This window comes from Moschus berezovskii, chromosome 25 (genome assembly GCF_049115385.1).
Source record: "Moschus berezovskii isolate FMDL1 chromosome 25, NW_MosBer_1.0, whole genome shotgun sequence".
Classification (NCBI taxonomy): Eukaryota; Metazoa; Chordata; class Mammalia; order Artiodactyla; family Moschidae; genus Moschus; species Moschus berezovskii.
In genome coordinates this window covers 43232624-43257214 of record NC_142484.1, presented here as the reverse complement: position 1 = coordinate 43257214, position 24591 = coordinate 43232624, and the positions used below count along the sequence as shown (strand labels likewise).

The window sequence follows — 24591 nt, the reverse complement described above, 5'->3', positions numbered from 1 at the left end:
TATAGAAAGTTTTTCAGACTTTTATTGTGTTGTTTGCTCTGCTCAGCTCTCTTTCCCTTAACTTAATGTCAGCCATCCTAATGTCATCTGAAACTAAAGTCTTGGCAAGATGGTTGGGAAGCTAATAGTCTTAAATGGATATTTTACCTCTGGCTGAATCTGATGAAAATGTTATATCATGCTCTTTGTGGAATAGAAGCAATTGACTTTTCCAACCTTGTAAGGCCCCAAATTAATGGCATTTTAATCCATTAAAAAGCAGGTCAAGGGTAGGAAGACTTTCCATTAGTAGAACTATAGTCTCTTTCATCTCTATTTGCAAATGGACCATTTCTTGTCTAACTTTAGTGCGTGTCTCTTGAAGTACTTCTCTAAAAATGCCAAGTAACAGCCAACTTGCACAAAAATCTGCATTTTTAAAGCTTATTCCTCTAGAGCTACAAACTTGCGGTCTGTTTCCAAGTTAGCATGTATTTTTGAGTGCATAACAAAGACATTTCTTTCTAGCCTGAACATCTCTCAGCCTGCTACACAACTTGCTAAACTAATGTTACATATTTTGATTTTTATGATGATGGTATACCACTCACAGAAGCCAATTTCTATAATAATAGTGTACAAGCTAAGTAAATGTAACCTAAAATATAGTGTGTCAGGATTTCATTTCTTTCTCTTACAACAATCAAGAAGAAAGCTATCCAGGTGGGCAACTGTGACTCATGTAATCCAAATTCCTGGTATCTTATTTCTTTGTTTTCATTCAAAGTATTATCCTTACCTTGATGTTTGAAGTATATTTCCAGCCTGTGGGGAAAGGGAAAAAAGAAAATGGAGTGAAAGCAGTTTCCTTTGTGATGGGGAGGTACATAGCCCTTTGTTCACATCACATTTGTATAAACAGTCAGTATCTACTACTGACTGCAAGGGAGGCTAAGCCATGTCATTGCTAGGTGGGCATGTTTGATTTAGCTGAATCTCAAGTAATTCATTGCAAAAATGAAGAAGAGGAGAATAGAGAAAGATTTGCAGATTCAGCCACTCCAATGAAATCCCACTAATACAGAAATAATTGGGTGACAAATAATTGCATCATAGTTCAGAATTCAGTTCAGTTCAGTCCCTCAGTCATGCCTATTCTTTGCCACCCCATGGACTGCGGCACACCAGACTTCCCTGTCCATAATCAACTCCCAGAGCTTACTCAAACTCATGTCCATCGAGTCGGTGATGCCATCCAACCATCTCATCCTTTATTTTCCCCTTCTCCTCCCACCTTCAATCTTCCCCAACATTTTCCCCAGGGTCTTTACAAATGAGTCAGTTCTTCACATAAGGTGGCCAAAGTATTGCAGTTTCAGCTTCAGCATCAGTCCTTCCAATGAACACTCAGGACTGATTTCCTTTAGGATGGACTGGGTGGATCTCCTTGCAGTCCAAGGGACTCTCAAGAGTCTTCTCCAACACCACAGTTCAAAAGCATCAATTCTTCAGTGCTCAGCTTTCTTTATAGTCCAACTCTCACATCCATACATGACCACTGGAAAAACCATAGCCTTGACTAGAAGGACCATTGTTGGCAAACTAATGCCTCTGCTTTTTAATATGCTGTCTAGTTTGGTCATAGCTTTTCTTTCAAGGAGCAAGCTTCTTTTAATTTCATGGCTGCAGTCACCATCTGCAGTGATTTTGGGGGCCAAGAAAATAAAGTCTCTCACTATTTCCATTGTTTCCCTGTCCATTTGCCATGAAGTGAGGGGCCCAGATGCCATGATCTTAGTTTTCTAAACGTTGAGTTTTAAGTCAACTTTTTCACTCACCTCTTTCGTTTTCATCAGGAGGCTCTGTAGATCTTCTTCGCTTTCTGCCATAAAGCTGGTGTCATCTGCATATCTGAGGTTATTGATATTTTTCCCAGCAATATTGATTCAGAGAATGGAAAACCACTTCAGTATTCTTGCCTTTAGAACCCCATGAACAGCAGTTCAGAACTGATCATATGTAAATAATTGAGCATGTGTAAATCTGAATTAAGGACTACGAAAGATCAGTGGAGGCATAGTGCTGCCTTCAGGGAGAAACTGATTCAAAAGAGGTTCCAGATAAAGAATTGATTCCCAAGTGGCGGTAGTAGTAAAGAACCTGCTTGCCAATCAGGAGATTCAGGAGATGCGGGTTCAATCCCTGGGTTGGGAAGATTCCCTGGAGGAGGGCACGGTAACCGACTCCAGTATTCTTGCCTGAATAATCCCCATGGACACAGGAGACTGGCAGGCAGCAGTCCATTGGGGTCGCAAAGAGTCACAGAACTGAAGTGACTTAGCAGGTATGACTGCTAGGCTATACACAACTGCATATGGACATAGAGACATTTAAGTTTCTTTGTCAGTAGAAGCAAGAGTGAGTCATGCTTTTGAAATTTCCAGTCTCAGATTCTTGGAGAGCAGGCAAAGAGTCTGAAGGTTAAATTCCACAGAGACCTGTTGAGGAGGAAGAAAAGACAAAAGTCAATTTTTATTTTCTTTCATGTTCCTGAACTTGTTTTCCATCCAGTCTAGCATAAAACCTTTCCTACTCTAGACTGAAAAAACATACAACCTAAATGTTGGGAATTATGCTTTATTCAGTGTATTTTCTGAGGACTGAAGCCCAAAACACAGCCTTTCAGAGCTCTCTGAGGGACTGCTCAAAAGAGATAAGAAAGGAGCCAGGATCATGAGTTCAAACAACAACAAAGGCAGAAAACAGGTAGTTGAAAATGAAAAGACTACTGCCAGTTAAAGAAAATCAGACATCTCTATTAATGACATAGTGCTTTTCTATGCATGGGAAGATACAGATTCTGGGTTCATTGAAATCATTGCTTTGATATGCACCCTCTGGTGGCTCAGATGGTAAAGCATTTGTCTGCAGTGCAGAAGGTTTGGGTTTGATCCCTAGGTTGGGAAGATGCCCTGGAGGAGGAAATGGCCACCCACTCCAGTATTCCTGCCTGGAGAATTCCATGGACAGAGGAGCCTGGCGGGCTACAATCCATGGTGTTGCAAAGAGTCAGACACAACTGAACAACTAACAGAACAACAACTAACTTTCTAGGGACAGTAACCTGCTTTTTTTATATCCTGAATCCCCTCAGGGTGCACAGAGGTCTCGAGCTTGATGGCTGCAAACTCCTTTGTATACTGACAAGACAGCCAACATTTTTCATCCACACTGCACTCTGGGCAATTAGAATAAAATTCTGTAAGTGCTGATTTTCCACTTGGAAAATAACCTAAATTGTTATTGCATGCTAGAGTTTCATTCACTCATTCACTAAATATATTTTGAATTCTTACTATATGCCAGGCTTTAGGTAATGAAGAAAAATTTCCTGTCTTCAGTGTGCTCAGAGTTTAGTTGGAGAAAAAACCTAGAAAATAACTCATCAAATTCGGCCTGATAACTATTCTGAGGGGGCTTCCCTGATGGCTCAGATGATAAAGAATCCACCTGCAATGCAGGAAACTTGGGTTCGGTCCCTGGGTGGGAAAGATACCCCCATCCAGGTAATCGATCTATCCTAAGAGAGGGACTATAGGCTCACAAAAGTTTCCTGATCCCACTGGGAAGAATCCACGTGAAACTTTAAGAAGAAAGGATACTCATCTTGAGCTTGGAGACTAAGTGAGCATCAGTAGGTCTGGTGTGCCAGGAAGCAAGAACACCACACACACATGGATGAGACTCTGAGAAAAAAGAGTATATTTGGGAGAGAGAAAGAATTAAAGAAGTCTGAAATTCCATGTCGGTGTAGAAAAGGAAATAGTGTGTAAAGATTATTGCAAGAGAAGTTGGGAAATTTATTCTCCTCTGGGCTTTAATTTCTTTCACTCAAAATAATTGCTGAGCATCTACTCATGTTTCAAGTCCTGTACTTGGCCTCAGCATAATAAGAATGAGAAAAAACAGAAATGGACTTACCTTTGGGAAGTTCACATTTTATGAAAGAGATAGTCATTAATCAACTAAGCTCATAAAAATATATAAATATATGCTATCAGGCTGTGCAATGACCCAGTGCTGTGTGTTGGTGGGGGGGCACGGGTTGGTGAGCTCAAAGGGCTGAGAAAAGGATTTTAGTCTCATCTCTAACAAATTAAGTAGAAGTTAGAATGCTCTCCAAAGTCTTTCCTATTCAGATGTTTTTTAAGACTTCAAAACATACTATTCAACATGGGTTGTAATAGTTGTAGCTTAAGATTTTTATGGTATGTTTAGAAAGTGAAGGAAGACTAGGAAAAAAGTCCCATCTTATTCCCTCAACAATGCAAAGATGTTTGAGAATGCAATCAGAAACATGGAAGCAGGTGCTAAGATCATTTTTTGGGGTGGGGGGCTCCTGGGACACTTTTATTTAAATCTTAAAGAATAATAAAATAACATACACATCCAGGAAGTATTTCATTATTGGCTGCATTCAGGAAATGCCACATGATAAAAAGACAAATAATGATAACTAATAGACAAGAGAGTCTTTTGAAAATGTGCACTGTCTTAGCACACTAGTGATTTCCTACAGACCTCAGATTGTTGGAGAGAGTCATGCCAACCATGGCTCCATCTGGGGTCAAAAGTTTTACTGCTCAGAACACATGGAAATTCTAATTCAGCAATGACTAAAGGGTGTAGAGGAAGGAAATGGCTCAGTGACCTTGTTACTGCCCCTGTGATTCAATTCCCTTATGTATAAAATTAGGATGAAGTTAAGAATGGGCCTACGCATCTTACAGAAGAGATTTGAGAATGAAATAAAAAATAACTAGAGGGGAAGGAGGGGAGAAATATAATGAGTTTCTATAGAAGTTAGAGGCAATCAGTATTTCTTACAGTTATTTTTGTGTTAAAAATAAATTTTCTTTAATAAGCATGGCAATGGTACTTTTATTTATTTGTTTGTTTTTCACTTTAAAAATTGTCTTTGCTTGCATTAAAAATTTGTTTAGTCTGTGTTGATTTCCATTTATTTTTGCTTTTTGAGATTTTATTCATCTATGACATTCAGAAGTTTGGGAAAGTATTCTGTGTAGAGTAGTTATGAAAAAAAGTTTATTATTATTCATTTTTATTCAACAAACTTCTATTGAGCCTCTTCAGTCTGGCATTCTTAAATTGCTTTCACATTAGCAAGCTTTATTTTCCAACAAAATATCTTATCCTTGAGGGTGTAAGACGCTCTCCAGCTTCTTCAGTTATTTCTCAGGGAATTGACCCAGCTGTGTGAGTGCACGGTAGACATTCCTAAAGGCCTGAATCAGAAGATGGTCTACACTTGTTTTTGTGTAAGAATGACAATGAGTCACTGTCTGGAACTTGTCGCCAGATTTGTTAATGTTAAGCCTTTGGACCATTTCTTGCTAGTTCCCTGAGGGGTCCTTCTTCCTTGACAAGGGTCCCAGGGACAAGGTGTAGCTGCCTTTTCTCTTTAACTTGGCTGGCAGTTATTCATACCTTTAGGATTCTTTTGCCTACTTTACCAGTTAAACTGCCTACTGGGACAGAGTTTTCCTACCTTCTTCTTTTCTATTTGTAAGAAAAATACACAGGCTCTTTTCCGTTTTTGAGTTTAATACTCATGACTCCTCATAAATCAGATAGGGATACCCAAAACAGTAAACTCAGTCAAGTCACAAAGGTTAAGAAAGTTTATTGAGTTCTATCTGGCATGATTCCTCGTCTATACTTTTTGACTTCTTGACAGAAAAGTTAAGGAAAAGTTCCAATTTTTATATCTTAATGTGAATTTCCTCAAAATTCCTTCTCTCAGGCTGGCATATCTAACCGGGGAAAGAAAATTAGCATCCGTTAAGCTACTTCATGGAGAAGGCAATGGCAAGCCACTCCACTACTCTTGCCTAGAAAATCGCATGGACAGAGGAGCCTGGTGGGCTGCAGTCCATGGGGTCGCAACTAGTTGGACATGACTGAGCGACTTCACTTTCACTTTTCACTTTCACACATTGGAGAAGGAAATGGCAACCCACTTCAGTGTTCTTGCCTGGAGAATCCCAGGGACGGGGGAGCCTGGTGGGCTGCGGTCTATGGGGTCGCACAGAGTCGGACACCACTGAAGCGACTTAGCAGCAGCAGCAGCAAGCTACTTCAGGGGCTTCCCACGTAGCACTAGTGGTAAAGAACTCACTTGCCAATGCAGGAGAGGTAAGAGACATAGGTTCAATCCCTGGGTCTGGAAGATCCCCTGGAGAAGGGCATGGCAACCCACTCCAGTATTCTTGCCTGGGGAATCCCACGGACAGAGGAGCCTGGCTGGCTACAGTCCTTACAGGCTAGTGCATAGGGTTACAAAGAGTTGGACACCACTGAAGTGACTTAGCACATGCATGCAAGTTACCTTAGGGCTAGAGTAGGCTCAATAGTGACCACCCAGATATATCACATCCTAATCCCAGGATCCTGTAAATAATATTTTTTATATAAGACAAAGAGGGTTTTGCAGATATAATTAAGGATCTTGAAGATTATCTTAAATTATCTCAGTTCAATTCAGTCATTCAGTCATGTCTGACTCTTTGCAATCCCATGGACTGCAGCAGGCCAGGCTTCCCTGTCCATCACCAACTCCCGGAGCTTGCTCAAACTCATGTCCATCGAGTTGGTGCTGCCATCCAACCATCTCATCCTCTGTCGTCCCCTTCTTTTCCCACCTTCAATCTTTCCCAGCATCAGGGTCTTTTCCAATGAGTCAGTTCTTCGCATCAGGTGGTCAAAGTATTGGAGTGTCAGCTTCTTCAGCATCAGTCCTTCCAGTGATTATTCATGGTTGATTTCCTTTCGGATGGACTGGTTTGATCTCCTTGCTGTCCAAGGGACTCTCAAGAGTCTTCTCCAACACCATAACACAAAAGCATTTATTCTTAGGCGCTCAACTTTCTTTATGGTCCAACTCTCACATCCATACATGACTACTGGAAAAACAAGATTTATCTGGGGGCCCTAAATACAATTGAAAGAGTCTTTATAACAGAGAGGCAGGGGATGATTTTGTTGTAGGAAGGGGACCTCTTCTAGGGCCCAAGAGTCTCATCTAACACTTGGAAATGAATTGTCCAAGGAGACACACATGCTCACAATGTAAGAGACTTTATTGGGGAGGGGTGCTGGGGCAGAGAGAAGCAGGGTAAGGGAACCCAGGAGAACTGGTCTGTCATGCTGCTCACAGTCTCAGGTTTTATGGTAATGGAATTAATTTCCAGATTGTCTCTGGGCAATCATTGTGACTCAGGGTCCTTGCTTGTGTTGTGTGCATTGCTTAGTCAAAATGGATTCCAGCAAGAAGGATTCTGGGAGGTTGGTAGGACATTTGGATTGGCAAATGTCAATCCCTCCTCTCTCCTTTTGACCTTTCCTGAATTCTTCTGGTTGGTGGTAGCTTGTTAGTTCTGCATTCCTTACTGGGACCTCCTGTTGCAAGATAATTCATAAAAGTGATTATTGTCTTGCCTGGCAGGGTGGGCCATTTCTGTCAGTAGTTCCCCTTACAATGACATATACACACTGGAAGAAGAGAAGCCGTGTGATCGTTGAAGCAGAGAGTGGAGTGATGCAGCCCTAAATCAAGATACGCCAGCAGAATCAGGAAGGGGCAAGGAGCAGATTCTCTCCAAGACTCTCTGAAGGGACTGTGGCCCTGTTGACACCTTGATTTTCACCCAGTCCTCTTGACTGAAGACTTCTGACTGCCAGAACTGTGAGAGAATAAATTTCTATTGTCCAAATCCACTACATTTGTGAACCCCAGAAAGCTAATATAAGTGCCCACTTGTCCCAACTGCATATCCTATGATTTTGGTATAGGTGACACCCATATGAAGAGTCCTTGAACCACTGGTTATTTTCTGATGTTAATTATCAAGCTAATCAGAAATGGCCTTTGGGCTAAGATCACATATTGGTATGGGGGCTTTCCAGGAGGCACAGTGGTAAAAATCCACCTGCGAATACAGGAGACACAGGAGATGCAGGTTCTATCCCTGGGTCGGGAAGTTCCCTTGGGGGAGGATATGACAATCTGCTCTAATATTCTTGCCTGAAAAATTCCACAGACACAGGAGCCTGATAGGCTAACGTCCATGAGGTAACAAAGGGTCGAACACGACTGAACAACTGAGCACATAAGCAGAAACTTTTCTTTCATTACTGGAGAAACTGGAGTTTGAGGGAGCAACAAAAATAAGGATAATATGCTTAACTATTAATGCTATTCATTTATCAAGCATTCTGAAGTTCTGGCTATATGACAATCTTTGTCCAAAGTCCTGAAATATACAAGATCTCTGCTCTTGAAGAGGTCACTTGATGAAGGGAAATAGACACACACACACACAACTAAAATAATATGTGGAAAATGGACTAGTGATCAAATGTCTGGAGTATTATAAACACACTGAAGAATGTACAGACTACAGGATGCATCTGTGTGAGCAAAGAGGCAGGGAGGGCCAGGGAAAGCTTCATGGCGAAGCCGACACATAAAGGAGCTGACTAGTAAAGCAGACCAAAAGGGAAAACTTTTATCTGTTTTTTTTCAGTGGATTTAATATTTTGAGGGATGCTGTCTGTATTTGAGTAATAAATAATAGACCAAGAACATCCCTAACTGACAAACAGAATTTATAATCAGTGTAGGATGATCACTACTATTTTACTATTATTTCAGCCAAGAGCAAAGGTATCTATCATTTGGTATTTTTTTCTGTGAAGTCTTTTTTCCAGGTAAAAGTGTGATTTTTTAAATTATGATTTTTAGAATACTGATACAGCTATAGGATTCTCTCTTCATTATTTTCAAGGACAGTCTTCCTTATCTTGGGAAAGACAGTATCTACTTGCACTAAACAATATGGCCTAGAGAAAATTATATTGAAAAGAACCTCATTCAAAGAGGTTCCTTCCTCTCTGAGAGTACTTTTCTGTACATGGCTTTAGCTCTGTTCCTTGGGGACAGCTTGCAGTGTCATTTCCTTGTTAGGCAACAGAAGCAGTTAGGATCTAATCTCCTTTTACAGAGCTCCTATAAAATAACAGTGATAAATGTAATAATCAATGTTTGTAGAGCATTCTATCATGGTACAAAAGAGTTTCACAAAAGTATCTGATTATGGGTTTTTGGAACTGTAAGTAAAACCCTGCTTTTTCATCTCATACAGGTTTTTCTTCTCTCTCTCTTTTTCATCTTTATTGTGAGGTTCTTACTCTTCCAGTTAACATAATGCTTTGTTGAGATATAATTGACATGTAACATTGTCTGAGTTTAAAGCATACATCAGGTGGATTTGACCCACTTATATATAGGGAAATGATTATCATCCAAGCCTTACCTAACACCTCCATCATCTCACATAACTACCCTTTTTGTGTTTTAACAGAACATTCAAGATCTATTCTCTAAGCAACTTTCAAGTATGTAACCAAGTGTGGTTAATTATCATCACCATGGCTGTGTATTAGATCTCAAAAAACTATCCATCTTATAACTGGAAGTTTGTACCTTTTAACCAATGTCTGCTTATTTCCCCCCTCCCTCAGGCAAATTTCTTAATCTCTTTTGGCTTCAATTTCCTCAACTCGGAAGTGAGGTGGCTCATATCCACATGGAGAGCCAAGAGAATGAAGTGAGATTTTGTATGTGAAGTACCCAGGACAGTGGCTGACACAGTAAGTACATAGTGAGAGCTGGCTCCATTGTTTTTGTCTTTTTTTTTTTTTTCTGGAAGTAGTTAAACTTTTATAAAAATTATCTTTTATTCTACTGTTCTTCAACTGCTTCACTCCTCTCAACTCATGACAAGAACCTGCTCATTTTGTCAGAATCTCCTCACCTCCCATCTTTTGACATTGAGGCTAGAAGATGGCTTCTTCAGGTTGAAATCTGAGGAATGCTGATGTGTCTCAGAATTCGACCTGCCTCCAGTGGTGACAGTCCTTGGGTTCTCCCTGAGCTCTTCTTCTGGTCCTTCAGGCATCACATGGTAGATAAAAACTGGCTGTTATTTATGAATAATGTGCTCCCTAGCTCCAGAAAGATTTGAGGCAGTTTTCAGGATTCAGTCCAGTTCAGTTCAGTTCAGTCGTGTCCGACTCTTTGCGACCCCATGAATCACAGCACGCCAGGCCTCCCTGTCCATCACCAACTCCTGGAGTTCACTCAGACTCATGTCCATTGAGTCGGTGATGCCATCCAGCCATCTCATTCTCTGTCGTCCCCTTCTCCTCCCGCCCCCAATCCTTCCCAGCATCAGAGTCTTTTCCAGTGAGTCAGCTCGTCGCATGAGGTGGCCAAAGTATTGGAGTTTCAGCTTTAGCATCAGTCCTTCCAATGAACACCCAGGATTGATCTCCTTTAGAATGGACTGGTTGGATCTCCTTTCAGTCCAAGGGACTCTCAAGAGTCTTCTCCAGCACCACAGTTCAAAAGCATCAATTCTTCAGTGCTCAGCTTTCTTCACAGTCCAACTCTCACATCCATACATTAGATCATGCATAAAACAGTAAAGTTATACGTTAAAAGAGATGACAAGACTATTAGAGCACTTTGTGAATTATAACTGGGATTTGATACAGATTTGTTTTTTTGAACTGAGGGTTACAGTCACTAATCAGTTCACAAAATTAATTGAGATAAGTACATTCCATGAGGTAAAGAAATCGTGATTTTTGTGGAATTTTTAGTTTCAATTATATATTATTGCATGTTTGTAAAATGTATTTGTCTTAAAAAAAAAAATAGAGAAAGATGGCTTGAGGGCCATGAGATTAAGCTGCCAGTGGTTTACTTTTTCTGACACTAGCGGCTCGAGGTGAGAAAGTTCCTGTTTTAACAAACCTTTCTCCAGCACTTATTTTCATCGGGCATTCTTTCACGTGCATGATTTTTTGTTTCTTCCCTAATACTGATGAGCTGCAGTGTAGCATAGGTAGCCTGGGAAAATTCCACACTTTCATCACCCTTGACCGGGCCTCTGGTACAAGTCTGACAGGATTCTTATTCCGTAAGGGACTCTGATAACAGGTAGCAAAGCGCACTGAATGGAGTGAATCGGAGCTTCCCTGAAAATTCCGTCAGTTTTAACCATTAACTCCCTGGACTCTTGACTCAGAAGTTCCTCTAAAGCTCTGCGTCGGTGTTTAGGGACCGGGCGGCAGGGCGAGGGGCAGAGGCTGAGGCCAGGGCTGCGGCGCCGAGGCCGGGCTGGGCGCGGGACGCGGGCCACGGGGGCTGCTTCCGGCTCGGGTTTCCGCGGGGGCCTGCAGAGGGGCCTCTGAGGGGGTGCGGGCACGAGCAGTCAAAAGGAGCAGGGCTGTGTGCGTGTGCGTGTCTGCGTGTGTCTGTGTGTGACCAAAGGGGCGGCGAAGGTCCGACCAGTCAAAAGGAGCAGGGGTGTGTGTGCGTGTGCGTGTCTGTGTGTGTCTGTGTGTGACCAAGAGGCGGCGAACGTCCGACCAGTCAAAAGGAGTAGGGGTGTGCGTGTGCGTGAGTGCGTGTGTCCAAGAGGCGGCGAAGGTCCGACCAGTCAAAAGGAGTGTGTGTGTGTGTCTGTGTGTGACCAAGGGGCGGCGAACGTCCGACCAGTCAAAAGGAGTAGGGGTGTGCGTGTGCGTGAGTGCGTGTGTTCAAGAGGCGGCGAAGGTCCAACCAGTCAAAAGGAGTGTGTGTGTGTGTGTCTGTGTGTGACCAAAGGGCGGCGAAGATCCAACCAGTCAAAAGGAGTAGGGGTTTGTGTGCGTGTGTGTGTGTGTCCAAGGGGCGGCGAAGGTTCAACCAGTCAAAAGGAGCAGGGGTGTGTGTGCGTGTGCGTGTCTGTGTGTGCCTTTGTGTGACCAAAGGGCGGCGAAGGTCCAACCAGTCAAAAGGAGTAGGGGTGTGTGCATGTGCGTGTCTGTGTGTGCCTGTGTGTGACCAAGGGGCGAAGGTGTGTGCATGTGTGTGTGTGTCCAAGGGGCGGCGAAGGTTCAACCAGTCAAAAGGAGTAAGGGTGTGTGTTTGTCTTCGTGTGTGTGTCCGTGTGTGTGTCCAAGGGTAGCGCAGGTCCCCACTCTGAGCACCGTCCTCCACATCTTGCTGTCTTTCCAAGCGGGCCAGCCGGTGTGTGTGTCTCTTTGTGTGTGTGTCTTCGTGTGTGTATCTTTGTGTGTGTGTGTCTTTGTGTGCGTGTGTCCAAGGCGGCGCAGGTCCCCGCTCTGTCTCAGCACCCTCCTCCACATCTTGCTGTGTCTTTTGAAGTGGGGCAGGCCGGTGTATGTGTGTGCGCGCGTGTGCCTGTGCGTGTCATTGTGTGTGCGTGTGTCCAAGGGCGGCGCAGGTCGCCGCTCTGTCTCAGCACCCTCCTGCACATCCTGCTGTCTTTCCCAGCGGGGCCGGCCGCTGGCGGCTGCTGGGCCGCCTCCCGGATCCCAGACCGGGACACCCCGCGCTGCGGCGGCCACAACAGCAGGCTCTCGGCAGACAAAGGGCGGGCGCGGCGGGGAGCGCGCGCTCGGAGCGCGGGTCCCGGCCGCCAGGGGCGCCGCGCAGACCCCGCGCCGGCCGCGGCCGCGGCGCCCGGAAGAGCCGGCTCCGGGCGCAGACCCCGCCCGGGCTGGCGCGGCGCCGGCCCCGGCTCCCGCTCGGTCTTTGACCCTCCGTCCCCTCGCGGCTCCCCGGCCCCCCCCGCGGGCCGCGCCGCTGGAGCCGCTGCGCCCGCGGCCGCCGCTGCTTGTCGGCCGGCGGGCTGAGAGCGCGGCGCGCGGGCCGGCGGCATGGCCGTGTCCTGGAGGAGCTGGCTGGCCAACGAAGGGGTTAAACACCTTTGCCTGGTAGGATGGCGGGCGAGGGTCTCCCGGCGTCTTGTTTCTGCGGCAGCGATCTAGATTCATTCTCTGAACGTGCGCGGGTGGGAAGCTGTGGAAGTTTTGCCTCTAGTGCAAAACATCCTCCACTAACACAAACTTTCTGCCGGTAATACCTGGACATAATAACCATCTCCTCCCTCCCTTCCTCCAAGCCGTCGGGAACTTGCCTACACTTTGATGCGAGAGCGGATGCGGAGGAAGGGAGATCCCTGTTAGTTAACACAGCTTTTCCTTTAACCCCTTAAACATCTTCACCACCCCACCCCCCTTGTCTCTTTTCCCAGATTGTTTCTGTCGGATTTTATTTTATACAGCAAAGAGCCCTCTTCTTTATTATCTATTCATTAAGAGGATATTTTAAAAACTTAAACATACAGTGCTTGGACCTTGGTGATGTCACTCATCACTTAGCCTTGTTTGGTCCTCCAGGGGATATCTGCGATCTTTAGGATACCTATTGCAGCCCAAATACTTAATCCCAGGTGTACAGGGGCTGAGTGAGTTCAGATACGTTTTCCTCTTAGTGGTTTGCAGCTTGCTGGTCAATTGAGAAAGCTTTTTGCAACGACTAATTGAGGTTCCATTGAACGTATTCTGTCCGACCAATGTACTTGAGGTTTCCATTCATCGGGTAGTATTTACTTTTAATTCTTTTTTCTCTTTCTCCATATGATTTAGCTTATCTGGCTCTCCATGAATGTCCTGCTTTTCTGGAAAACCTTCCTGCTGTATAACCAAGGGCCAGAGTATTACTACCTCCACCAGATGCTGGGGGTAAGTGGGCCTTGGGTGACCTGGTGGAGTGGGTATAAGGTGGGCAGACGATGCTACAAGACTTGGGCAATTTTTCTATTTATTGAAGAAACATTCGGTGGGTTGTTCACTTCAGGAGCGTTTGTTAGTCTCTAAAGTAGTCAAGTTTTCATGATTTATCATTTACACTCGTGGAAGTTACAATGATTGACTCTTTTAAGAGCCGAAGATAATCTTATAAAGAGAACTGTTAGGCTAGTAATACCTGAGAAAAGTTGTTACTTCTTGCCAGCTACAAAGTGCCCTGAAGGGTCTCCTTCACTTAAGGGACCAACTGATGACAGGCTTTTCATTCTCACTAATCAAGTCTTCAGCTTGCCCATCAGCTTATCCAGAGGATTTCTGCACTGCTTCCTTTTACTGTTAGTTCTCACACAGTGTGTGTCTAAGGCAGTTATTCATTCTTGGGCATTTCTCAAATGCTTGCCCTAGGTTATTGGCTGATCATTGTTCCGGTGTTCTGGTCTAATAGGAGAATGCTATTGTGCAAAATTTTGCTCTGATTTGTCTCATGTGTCAATATTTTTCTTTCTTTTATATTTTAAGATGTTCCTGTTTTCATTCTGCCTCTCCTTCCCCTTCCTACTTGGTTCCTGAACAAAAATGGTATCACTGAGCACGTCTTACTTTGTGTAAGGAGATAGCTTTTTCTAAGAAACAAACAACAACTATAAGACATTGAAAAATCTTAGGGCATACGAAAAAGCAGATTTTGTCATTCCTTTTCATCGGAGAAGAAAATGAATTTTGAATAAAAGGTGCATCATTTACTTTTTCATGGTTTAATGACTGTTTACAATTATGATTAGTTCAGATGAATTCAGTGGAACCAGTCTTCCATTTCCTGTTTTTATAGTTACAAATCTTATTTCTCTTTAAACCTCAGCTTTTATAGTAGTGCTTGGCACATATTAAGATTGCGAAAAATTGAGGCTGAACTAATTGATTTATATTTTATTTTATAGAGTAAAGCACTGTTTTCATTATCTGTTGTTCACACAGTTGGTGTTTTTAAAGTTTAATAACTTTTTCATGTGTTTGTATGTCTTCTTTGGAGAAATGTCTGTTTAGTCTTTGGCCCATTTTTTGATTGGGTCGTTTATTTTTCTGGAATTGAGCTGCAGGAGTTGCTTGGATATTTTTGAGATTAATCCTTTATCAGTTGCTTCGTTTGCTATTATTTTCTCCCATTCTGAAGGCTGTCTTTTCACCTTGCTTATAGTTTCCTTTGCTGTGCAGAAGCTTTTAATTTTAATTAGGTCCCATTTGTTTATTTTTGCTTTTATTTCCAATATTCTGGGAGGTGGGTCAAGGAGGATCCTGCTGTGATTTATGTCGGAGAATGTTTTGCCTATGTTCTCCTCTAGGAGTTTTATAGTTTCTGGTCTTACATTTAGATCTTTAATCCATTTTGAGTTTATTTTGGTGTATGGTGTTAGGAAGTGTTCTAGTTTCATTCTTTTACAAGTGGTTGACCAGTTTTCCCAGCACCACTTGTTAAAGAGACTGTCTTTTCTCCATTTTATATTCTTGCCTCCTTTGTCAAAGATAAGGTGTCCATAGGTGTGTGGATTTATCTCTGGGCTTTCTATTTTGTTCCATTGATCTATATTTCTGTCTTTATGCCAGTACCATACTGTCTTGATGACTGTGGCTTTGTACTAGAGCCTGAAGTCCGGCAGGTTGATTCCCCCAGTTCCATTCTTCTTTCTCAAGATTGCTTTGGCTATTCGAGGTTTTTTGTATTTCCATACAAAATGTGAAATTATTTGTTCTAGCTCTGTGAAAAACACCTTTGGTAGCTTGATAGGGATTGCATTGAACTTATAAATTACTTTGAGTAATATATTCATTTTCACAATATTTATTCTTCCAATCCATGAACACGGCGAGGGTGGGATGATTTGGGAGAATGCCATTGAAACATGTATATTATCATATGTGAAACGAATCTGACGTGGTTGGGGGCTCCCCACCTCAACACTCTGTGGATTCAAGAGGCCATTCCTTCTGGAAGTGTATAAATTAGCCTGGGATAGAACCTGCATGCTGAATTTACTAATTAAGAAATGAGAAACCAGAACGATAAAGGTGGCATAGAAATACAAGAAACCATTCTTAAATAATCTTTTAAAACTTTGAACAGAGTTACAGATTTTACCTTTTGTGATAAACTGGTATATATAATTTAACCAGAACCAAAAGAAAATTAGTATTGTGTGAATTCTGAAGCACTTTCAACATGTTGTAGGAATAATGTGGACTTTCTTGAGTTTTACACATTCATAAGTAAAGGGTCTGTATCTCGAAAAAAAATAAAGTTTAATAACTTTTTAAAATAATTTTTTTAGAGCTGTTTAGAGTTCACAGTCAAATTAAGGGGAAGGCACAGATTTCCTATATGTTCTCCTATCCCCACACATGCGTAGCCTCTCCCATGATCAACATCACCCACCAGAGTGGTACAGTTATTACTATTTGATGAGCTTGCATTGACACATCATAATCACCCAACATCTGTATTTTAAATGGATTGATAAAAATAGTTGCAAAGATTAAATTCCTAAATCTGAACATTTCTTTCTTTCATCCTACCAACCCTCCATTCAGCCATACAGAAAACTGTCATGAAACCTTTTCTTTTCAAATGGGCACATAAAGAGTAACTTCTCCCCTTTGTCTTCAAGTTGCTTACAATCTAATGGAAGTTCCAACAAGTAAATACTTGTAATTCAATAAGCAAGTTAAAATTTTTTTTCTCTAAGAAATGCATGAAAGTTTACTGGTCTATCATGTTACTTTGTTTCCTCGAAATCCCGTTCGGGTGTAAATTGGCAAACAGGAGGTTTTCCAGTGCAACATAGATCTGACCTATTCATTATATTACTTGATGAACAACTTGGAGACAACTCTTGAGAGTTATGATGGCAAACTTTGCTTTGGAAAATGGTGAATCTTGATCAGGACGTAGATGTAATAATATAAAATCTAAGGAAACAACTTGGAAAGACATAATTGAACTTGGAATTTCAGCTTTATGACATAGTATAAACTAAAATGATAATTTACTTAAAAAATAATTATGTTGGGAACCAAGTTAATTTTTTACTAGGTTGGATGCTGTGTAACAACTTCAAATATATTTTGGTGACAAGTCAAATATGAAGAATACACACATACACACACATATACAGCCCAACTAATTAAATTATATATTTCACCTCTCTCTACATCATCCCACTTTAGTGGTTTTGTTTGAAAGAGATGATAGGCTAGTGAGGTTCAGTGGTGAGGCCCGCAGAAGATAGGCCTGGTACTAAGCAGGGGCTCAATAAATATTGATCAGATGAATGAAGACAAAAAAATAATAAAAGGACTAAATGGAAGACTGTGAGTAAAATGTGCAAGAGGCAGATTGAAGAAGAGCAGGGTCATTGTAAATTAGTTTTCATAGAAACATAAGAAGCATCATAGTTAGTCAAGCCTTAACCGTATAGTTAGGAGTCCATATTTTATGAAGAGTCACTGTGGAAGAGGACAGCTTTTCTTCTTGACATCATGACTAAAGAAGAAAGATGACTTTCATATGTCTTACTTTTCATTAATCACTTACATGAATTTTTTAGTCATTAGTTTATCTACATCATTTGGAATAGATATCTGTCATTTTAGTGAAAAAGGAATTCTAGCTATAGTTTGACTATTTGCTTAATGAAGGAGTATTTAATTTTATTTGTCTTAGGCTTATCCTTCCTAATCTTTTGATTTTTGTGGTACTGTTTCATAGTAAAAGAATTTGCAAGCATTTTTTTGTATTTAAAGGAATACAGCAGAACAATGAGATATAATTAATTTTTAAAATAAATATTGTAGGTGCCCACATTTTACATATTTAATAACTGTATAGTATGAACTTTATGCCTTAGAGCAGTTTTTCTTAGAGCCTACCAGACACTCACAAGAACATGGTTCCACCATGATAGAAATCCTGAAAAGGACATAGATATTCTGATAAGTCTCTTTTAGGTAAATTTTAAGTTAGTAAAAATCATGATGGTATTTCCGGACATGGACTTGATTGCTACCGACACTAAGGAAACAAAGCTTCCATTTGTTGAACATTTTGATAATAGGATTTAGTCTAAGGTTGTCATTATTCGTCTGTAAAATGTAAGGTAATAATAAAGTTGGACTAATATTACAGGAAGAAAATGTCCACAGGATATAGCTCATTTGCAGGAAGTCATAGACATTGAGAAGCAGTAAATTCTTCTCAGTAGTCTAAAAATCTCTGCTTTCTATTGAAAAACAATTTATTTGACAGTTTCTTTAAACTGATGGTATACTAGTCACTTTACAAATATTGTGTTTAACTAGGAAACTATTCTTCCCCTTTGCACTGGGGAAGTGTAGGCTGAGGAATCTGAATGAATGGCTGCCCAAATCCCTTTGGATGGTCAATGTCAAAGTTAGGATTTAAATGCAGTGCTGTCTGGCCTTTTGCTTTTTTTTTTCATGCTGCACAGATTTTCTAGATCACTTCACTGGCCCATCTCAGATAGTCATGTCACTGGTTAGTATTGCTCTTTATCAGTACTGTGCCTGACAGATAAATTATGTGACTCATCCATAACTTAAAATTTCCCAGTAGTACTTCAAAAGAGTAAGAAGCCAGTGGCATTAACTTTAATATATTTTATTTAAAATAATATATCCAAAGTATTGTAATAGATTGAAGCATTCAACATGTGGTCAGTACTTTTAAAAATTATTGATGAGATATTTTATGTTATTTTTGCCTATTCTTTGAAATATAGTATATATTTTCCACTTATGTACATCACAACTCAGCCACTGAATTTTCATTAGAATTACTTGGCCCGTCTTTAAGTTTCACAAAATTTTTACAGATGAAAAAGTGGATTCACTCTTTCATCTGTAAGATATACAAGTTGTCAAATATAAAGATTTTCCACTGACACAAGTGAATTTCAGTTTTTTTCAATTTAAATTAGTAAAGATTAATGAACCTAAAAATCCAGTTCCTTGGTGGCCTTGGACACATCTCATATGCTCAGTAGCCACACATGGTTAGTGGCTACCTTTTGGACAGTACACATGCCGACTGTGGGGAGATTTTATTACCCTCATGGCCAAATGCAGCCATCATTTTGCTTTAAGGCACGCAACTCGCCACCGGTCAGCCACATAAAAAGAAATCAGGATATGGGCAGTCCTAAACAGGAGTTAATTTTGAATGGGAGCTCATGGGCTCTAGTAATTGGTGTGTAACTGTAAAAATATTTCTGACTTAATCTTCTCTGCTTCCTGGGAGGTGGGAGCCTTTGAGAAAAATGCTAAAATTATTTAATCCTCAGAACTAGAGTTATCTTTTTTATTCCTAATAGGCTAAGTGACTGTTCTCAGACCACAGTTAAGGGTTGAAAACTTACATAAGAACTGCTAGGGAAAAGAAGATCTTAAATGATAGAAGATAAAATAATCTTGGGACTTAATATGTCTTAGTAGGAATTTTCATCAGAATTGTTTTTTCCCAGACTGGTTTGACCCAGGCCTGGAGGCAACATGGTCACGGCTGGTTTATGCCTGAGTTAATGTGCTAATCAGACTGTGCACTTCCTAGGAGATGTTTAATTATGACATGCTGTGAATATTGGAATCTTAAAATTAGCTAAGAGGGGGGAAAAAAGTCTTTTGAAGAAAACCAAAGCAAACACTCAAATAAACATACCAAACAACTTTTTTCATCTACAGTGCTTTAAATAAAGGACTCTATTGATTACTTAAGATGAAATTTGTTTTTGATTTATTTTTTTCAAGGAATGGAAAATGTACATAGTATTTTAATAGCAAGTGCTAATGTATTGTGACAGACTCTGAGAGTTTCCTAAATTTTTTGAAATGTTGAGGCAAATTTAACTCAGGATATTTTCATATCAGGAGCCTTCATATATTCATCTATTCCTGAGTTCTATTTCTGACATTTTAATGATTACAGGATATAATTTAATTGGTATAAGCATTTTAATTTGAGAAGAGAATGCATTTTGTGGTACCAGATTCAGTGTGTCTTTATTATTTTTTCCCCAAAGCTAACATTTGTGTATGAATCTTTCAGTTTCAACCTAGTTTTTCTCAGAGTACCATAATGAGAATTTAATTTTTTTGCCTAATCTCACAATTATTGTTTTAGATCTGCTGAATGGACATGAAGTTTTTTTTTCTCATTTTTAAATTCTTATTGAGATACCTGTGTCATTTGGAAGAAGGTTGTAAGCATTGAGGTTTTTTGAATTGTACAGTGATGATCTTTCTTTGGTCAATCATTATCCTTCAAGTGATTTAGAAACATTAACAATTTACCCTCTGAAGTATCCTAGGAATCGTATCAGAATTAACATTTCTCAGAGACAGAAATCTGATGTCATGTGAATTTCTTGAGGTTTGAGATTGGCATCTCTGTGTGAAGGAACCTATGATTTTAAGTCAGCATTGGTTTTACAGCTGACCTGTGTGTGTGTGTGTGTGTGTGTGTGTTAGTCGCTCAGTCATGCCTGACTCTTCGCTATCCCATTGACTGTGGCCCCCCAGGCTCCTCTGTCCATGGAATTCTCCAGGCAAGAATACTCGAGTGGGTGTCCATTCCATTCTTTGGGGATCTTCCTGACCCAGGGATCGAACCCAAGTCTCTCGCATTGTAGGCAGCTTCTTTACTGTCTGAGTCACCAGGGAAGCCCACATCTGGCCTAAGCAGCTATAATTCTGCAGAGAAGGAATATGTGCCTCCTGTCAATTTCAGAAAGCGCTTGATCATTAACTCTTTCTTTTTACTGCTCAGAATATTGTGGTTTCAATTAAAAGGATACTTTTCAATAAGTTGGTCTTTGTTTGTGTTTATTCTTAATATTCTGCTAAGGTGTTAAGCTTCTTGTTTATTGACAGGTGAAATTAGTTCCATTACACTGAGGCAGTCATTATGTACTTAATTCATTTATAAGAGAGACTCATGTAATTTTAGACTTGAAAGAAAACTTTGATGTCTTTAGTTAGATTTTCCCAAATAGAAACATGAGGTTGATAATGAGCTCATTATCACTGACTCAATTGGTGGCTTGGTCACTCTCCTGGTTCATTGATCCTCACTCCAATATGAAGCCTGTTATAATGAACAACTCGATAGACAGGCGTATGTAAGATGCATTAAGCTCCATACTCTGTAGGTCACTAGCTTTTCCTGTTTAAAGGTGTTGAACAGTTCAAGAAGTTATGGAATATTATTGACTTACACCCAGGATAATGTATTTTTCCAGCGTTACAGTTGTTTTAGACTTGTTTCAGACATGTCGGTAAGGATTACGAGATGTATTTGTATTTTTTTTCTGATTACATGATGTTTGCTAGAATTTTAGTACAAGGTTCAACTTCTTTGTTATACTCAGCTAAATGTCCGTTGTATAATTCTCTTTTATCAGTACCATCCAAAACAGCGTAGAATTGAAATTTGAAATTAGTTTCCAAGATTTTCAAATTTACTTCCCTCATTTCATTATTAATAATATCAATTCATTGAAGACTAAGCACCAGGTATTACTCAGAGAGCTTTGCTTAGATTAATTTATTTAATCTTTTCATCCATCCTATGGAGTAGATATTTTTAATTCTTAATTTTGAAGCTAAGACATTGAATTCGAGAAGTGCTGTAACTTGCTGATAAGTGACAGAGCCAGATCTCTAACTCAGACATACTGATTCTAGAACTTGTACAGTTAACCATTGGGTTCTTTTGCCTTTAGTCAATGTTAGTGTTAGACTGAACCATGGGACTGCTGTTTTGGTAGAACAAAAATATCAGCAGTCTCAGATATGCAGATGAAACCACTCCGATGGCAGAAAGCAAAGAGGAACAAAAGAGCCTCTTGATGAGGGTTAAAGAGGAGAGTGAAAAAGCTGGCTTAAAACTCACCATTCAAAAAGCTAAGATCATCGCATCTGGTCCCATCATTTCATGGCAAATAGATGGGGAAAAAGTGGGAAAAAGTGGAAACAGTGGCAGATTTTATTTTCTTATTCTCCAAAATCACTGTGGACAGTGACTGCAGCCACGAAATTAAAAGATGCTTGTTCCTTGCAAGAAAAACTATGACAAACCTAGACAGCATATTGAAAAGCAGAGACATTGCTATACAAAGGCTATACAAAGGTCTGTATAGTCAAAGCTATTGTTTTTCCAATAGTCATGTACAGATGTGAGAGTTGGACCATGAAGAAGGCTGAGTGTCGAAGAATTGATGGTTTTGAAATGTGGTTTTGGAGAAGACTCTTGAGAGTCACTTGGACAGCAAGAAGATCCAACCAGTCCATCCTAAAGGAAATCAGTCCTGAATATTCATTGGAAGGACTGATGCTGAAGCTGAAACTCTTAATACTTTGGCCACCTGATGTGAAAAGTGGACTCACTGGAAAAGACCCTGATGCTGGGAAAAATTGAAGGCAGGAGGAGAAGGGAGCGACAGAGGATGATGGTTGCATGGCATCATCAAGTCACTGGACATAAGTTTGAGCAAGCTGCAGGTTTTAGTGAAGGTCAAGGAAACCTGGTGTACTGTCATCTGTGGGGTGCCAAAGACTTAGCAACTGAGCAACAACAATCAGCCATTTCATGTGATTCAACCTAATGCAAACTATAAATATTTATTAATCACATTGGGAGAGTCGGACACGACTGAGCGAATGAACTGAACTGAACTGAACTGATGCCCCTGATAGCTCAGTTGGTAAAGAATCTGCCTGCAATGAAGAAGACCCCCGGTTTGATTCCTGGTTGAGGAAGACCTGCTAGAGAAGGGATAGGCTACCCAGTCCAGTATTTTTGGGCTTCCCTTGTGTCTCAGCTGGTAAAGAATCCACCTGCCAATGTAGGAGACCTGGGTTCAATCCCTGGGTTGGAAAGACCCCTGGAAAAGGGAAAGGCTACTCACTTCAGTATTTTGGCCTGAAGAGTTCCCTGGACTGTAGAGTCCATGGGGTTGCAAAGAGTTGGACACAACTGAGTGACTTTCACTTTCATACACCAGGCACGGTTAGTTCTTTGGTCATTTGTAATCTCATTTAATCTTTACATAGTTAATTTAATTGTTATAATAATCCTGGAGGATAGGAATGATCACTTTTTACAGAATTGAGAAAAAGATTCTGAGTGGTTAGGTAACTTCCCCATGGTCACCCAGCTAACAACTGCTGCTGCTGCTGCTGCTAAGTCACTTCAGTCATGTCCAACTCTGTGCGACCCCATAGACGGCAGCCCATCAGGCTCCCCATCCCTGGGATTCTCCAGGCAAGAACACTGGAGTGGGTTGCCATTTCCTTCTCCAATGCATGAAAGTTAAGAGTGAAAGTGAAGTCGATCAGTCGTATGTGACTCTTCGCGACCCCATGGACTGCAGACTACCAGACTCCTGCGTCCATGGGATTTTCCAGGCAAGAGTACTGGAGTGGGGTGCCATTGCCTTCTCCGAGCTAACAACTAGAGAAGCCCAATTCTAGCCCACCTTTGTCTCATATTAAAGACCACACTTGATCATGCTGCTCCTCCAGGGAGGTTCTGAGACAAAGAGAGTTAGAGCCTGGAATTTTCTAATCTTTCTAGGTAAGACCATTTGTATGTATGGTTGTGTGTTTTGTCTTAATTAGTAAAGGTAAGACTATAGTTTATGGATTACTCTTAAACCTGCAGCAGACTTGTACGCCTTATCCTGTGTTTTTTATCTCAGTCACTCATTAGGTCAGAATCTTTGTGACCTTATGGACTATACTCCTCCGCCAGGCTTCTCTCTTCGTGGGATATTTCAGGCAAGAATACTGGAGTTGGTTGCCATTTCTTCCTCCAGAAGATTTTTGCAACCCAGGGATTCAACCCACTTCTCCTATGTCTCTTGCATTGTCAGGCGTATTCTTTACCACTGAGCCACCTGGAAATCCTAGCTGATTCCTACTGCATTAATTTGCTGAGGCTTCCGTAACAAAGGACCATAGACTGGGTGGCTGTAACAACAGAAATTCATCTCCTCACAGTTCTGAAGGCTGTATACTTTCTCCTACAGAGTACCCAGCCTGAGGGAGTGAAGCTTGTGGAACTGCAGAATGTTATAGTACCTTAGGTATTGTTCTAGTTCATTTGTCTCATTTGACAGACAGATTTAATACAAGGAAAGGCCATCCTTATATATTCAGTGCAAAGTTGAATGTGGACAGTAGGTCTTTTAACTCTAGTCAGTGTTAATGGTTTATCATGCTAAGCATTGTGGTGAACATAAAATTGATTTCAAAAGTGCATAGGTAATTCTGGGGAGGAAAAATCAATCATCCTTGTGTACACCTTATTCACAAGATTGTAAACTTTGGAGCTGTATGGGTATGAATTTGAATCCTGGCTCAGGCATTTATTTCCCTTTATGATTTTGGCGAATTACTTCTCTAAATCTAACTTTAACTAATTTATAAGGTTAAGTTTAACCTTCCTATTAGGTTAGTTGTGAGGATTCCATAAGAAAATGTTAGTGAAATGTTTAGCCTTTGGTGCATATGTGCATAGCAAAAGATAGCATTATTGTAAATATCAAGTAATATTATTTGATGTTAATGGTGTTAATACTATTAATAGCAGTAAATGGTAATATAAATTATTTATGCTTATCAATAAAAATATTAAAGGGATTCAGAGAGACATGATGATAGGAGGAATTTGCTGAACATATGGCAGATGACATTAGGAGAGAGTGACTTTTCCTTTCCTTTGACCTCTGGCTGCCCCCCTGATCCTTCTGGACAAAGGAAGGCTCTACATTGCTATTTGTAATTGGCACAAAATTTGCA

At 40.8% G+C, this 24591-nt stretch overlaps 1 protein-coding gene across 3 annotated transcripts in view; it reads left to right on the top strand.

The window, feature by feature from the left end:
• Positions 1–12714: 12714 nt before the first annotated feature.
• Positions 12715–24591, top strand: part of NOX4 (NADPH oxidase 4) — a 198727-nt gene continuing 186850 nt past the window's right edge. For 2 of the 3 annotated variants that reach the window (XM_055416177.2, XM_055416176.2), the window contains exons 1-2: positions 12715–12849; positions 13564–13659. In XM_055416177.2, the coding sequence (XP_055272152.2) occupies positions 12793–12849; positions 13564–13659 (153 nt within the window). In that variant the 5' untranslated portion in view covers positions 12715–12792. The remainder of the gene's footprint in view (positions 12850–13563; positions 13660–24591) is intronic. The other variant, XM_055416179.2, reaches the window with a different exon arrangement.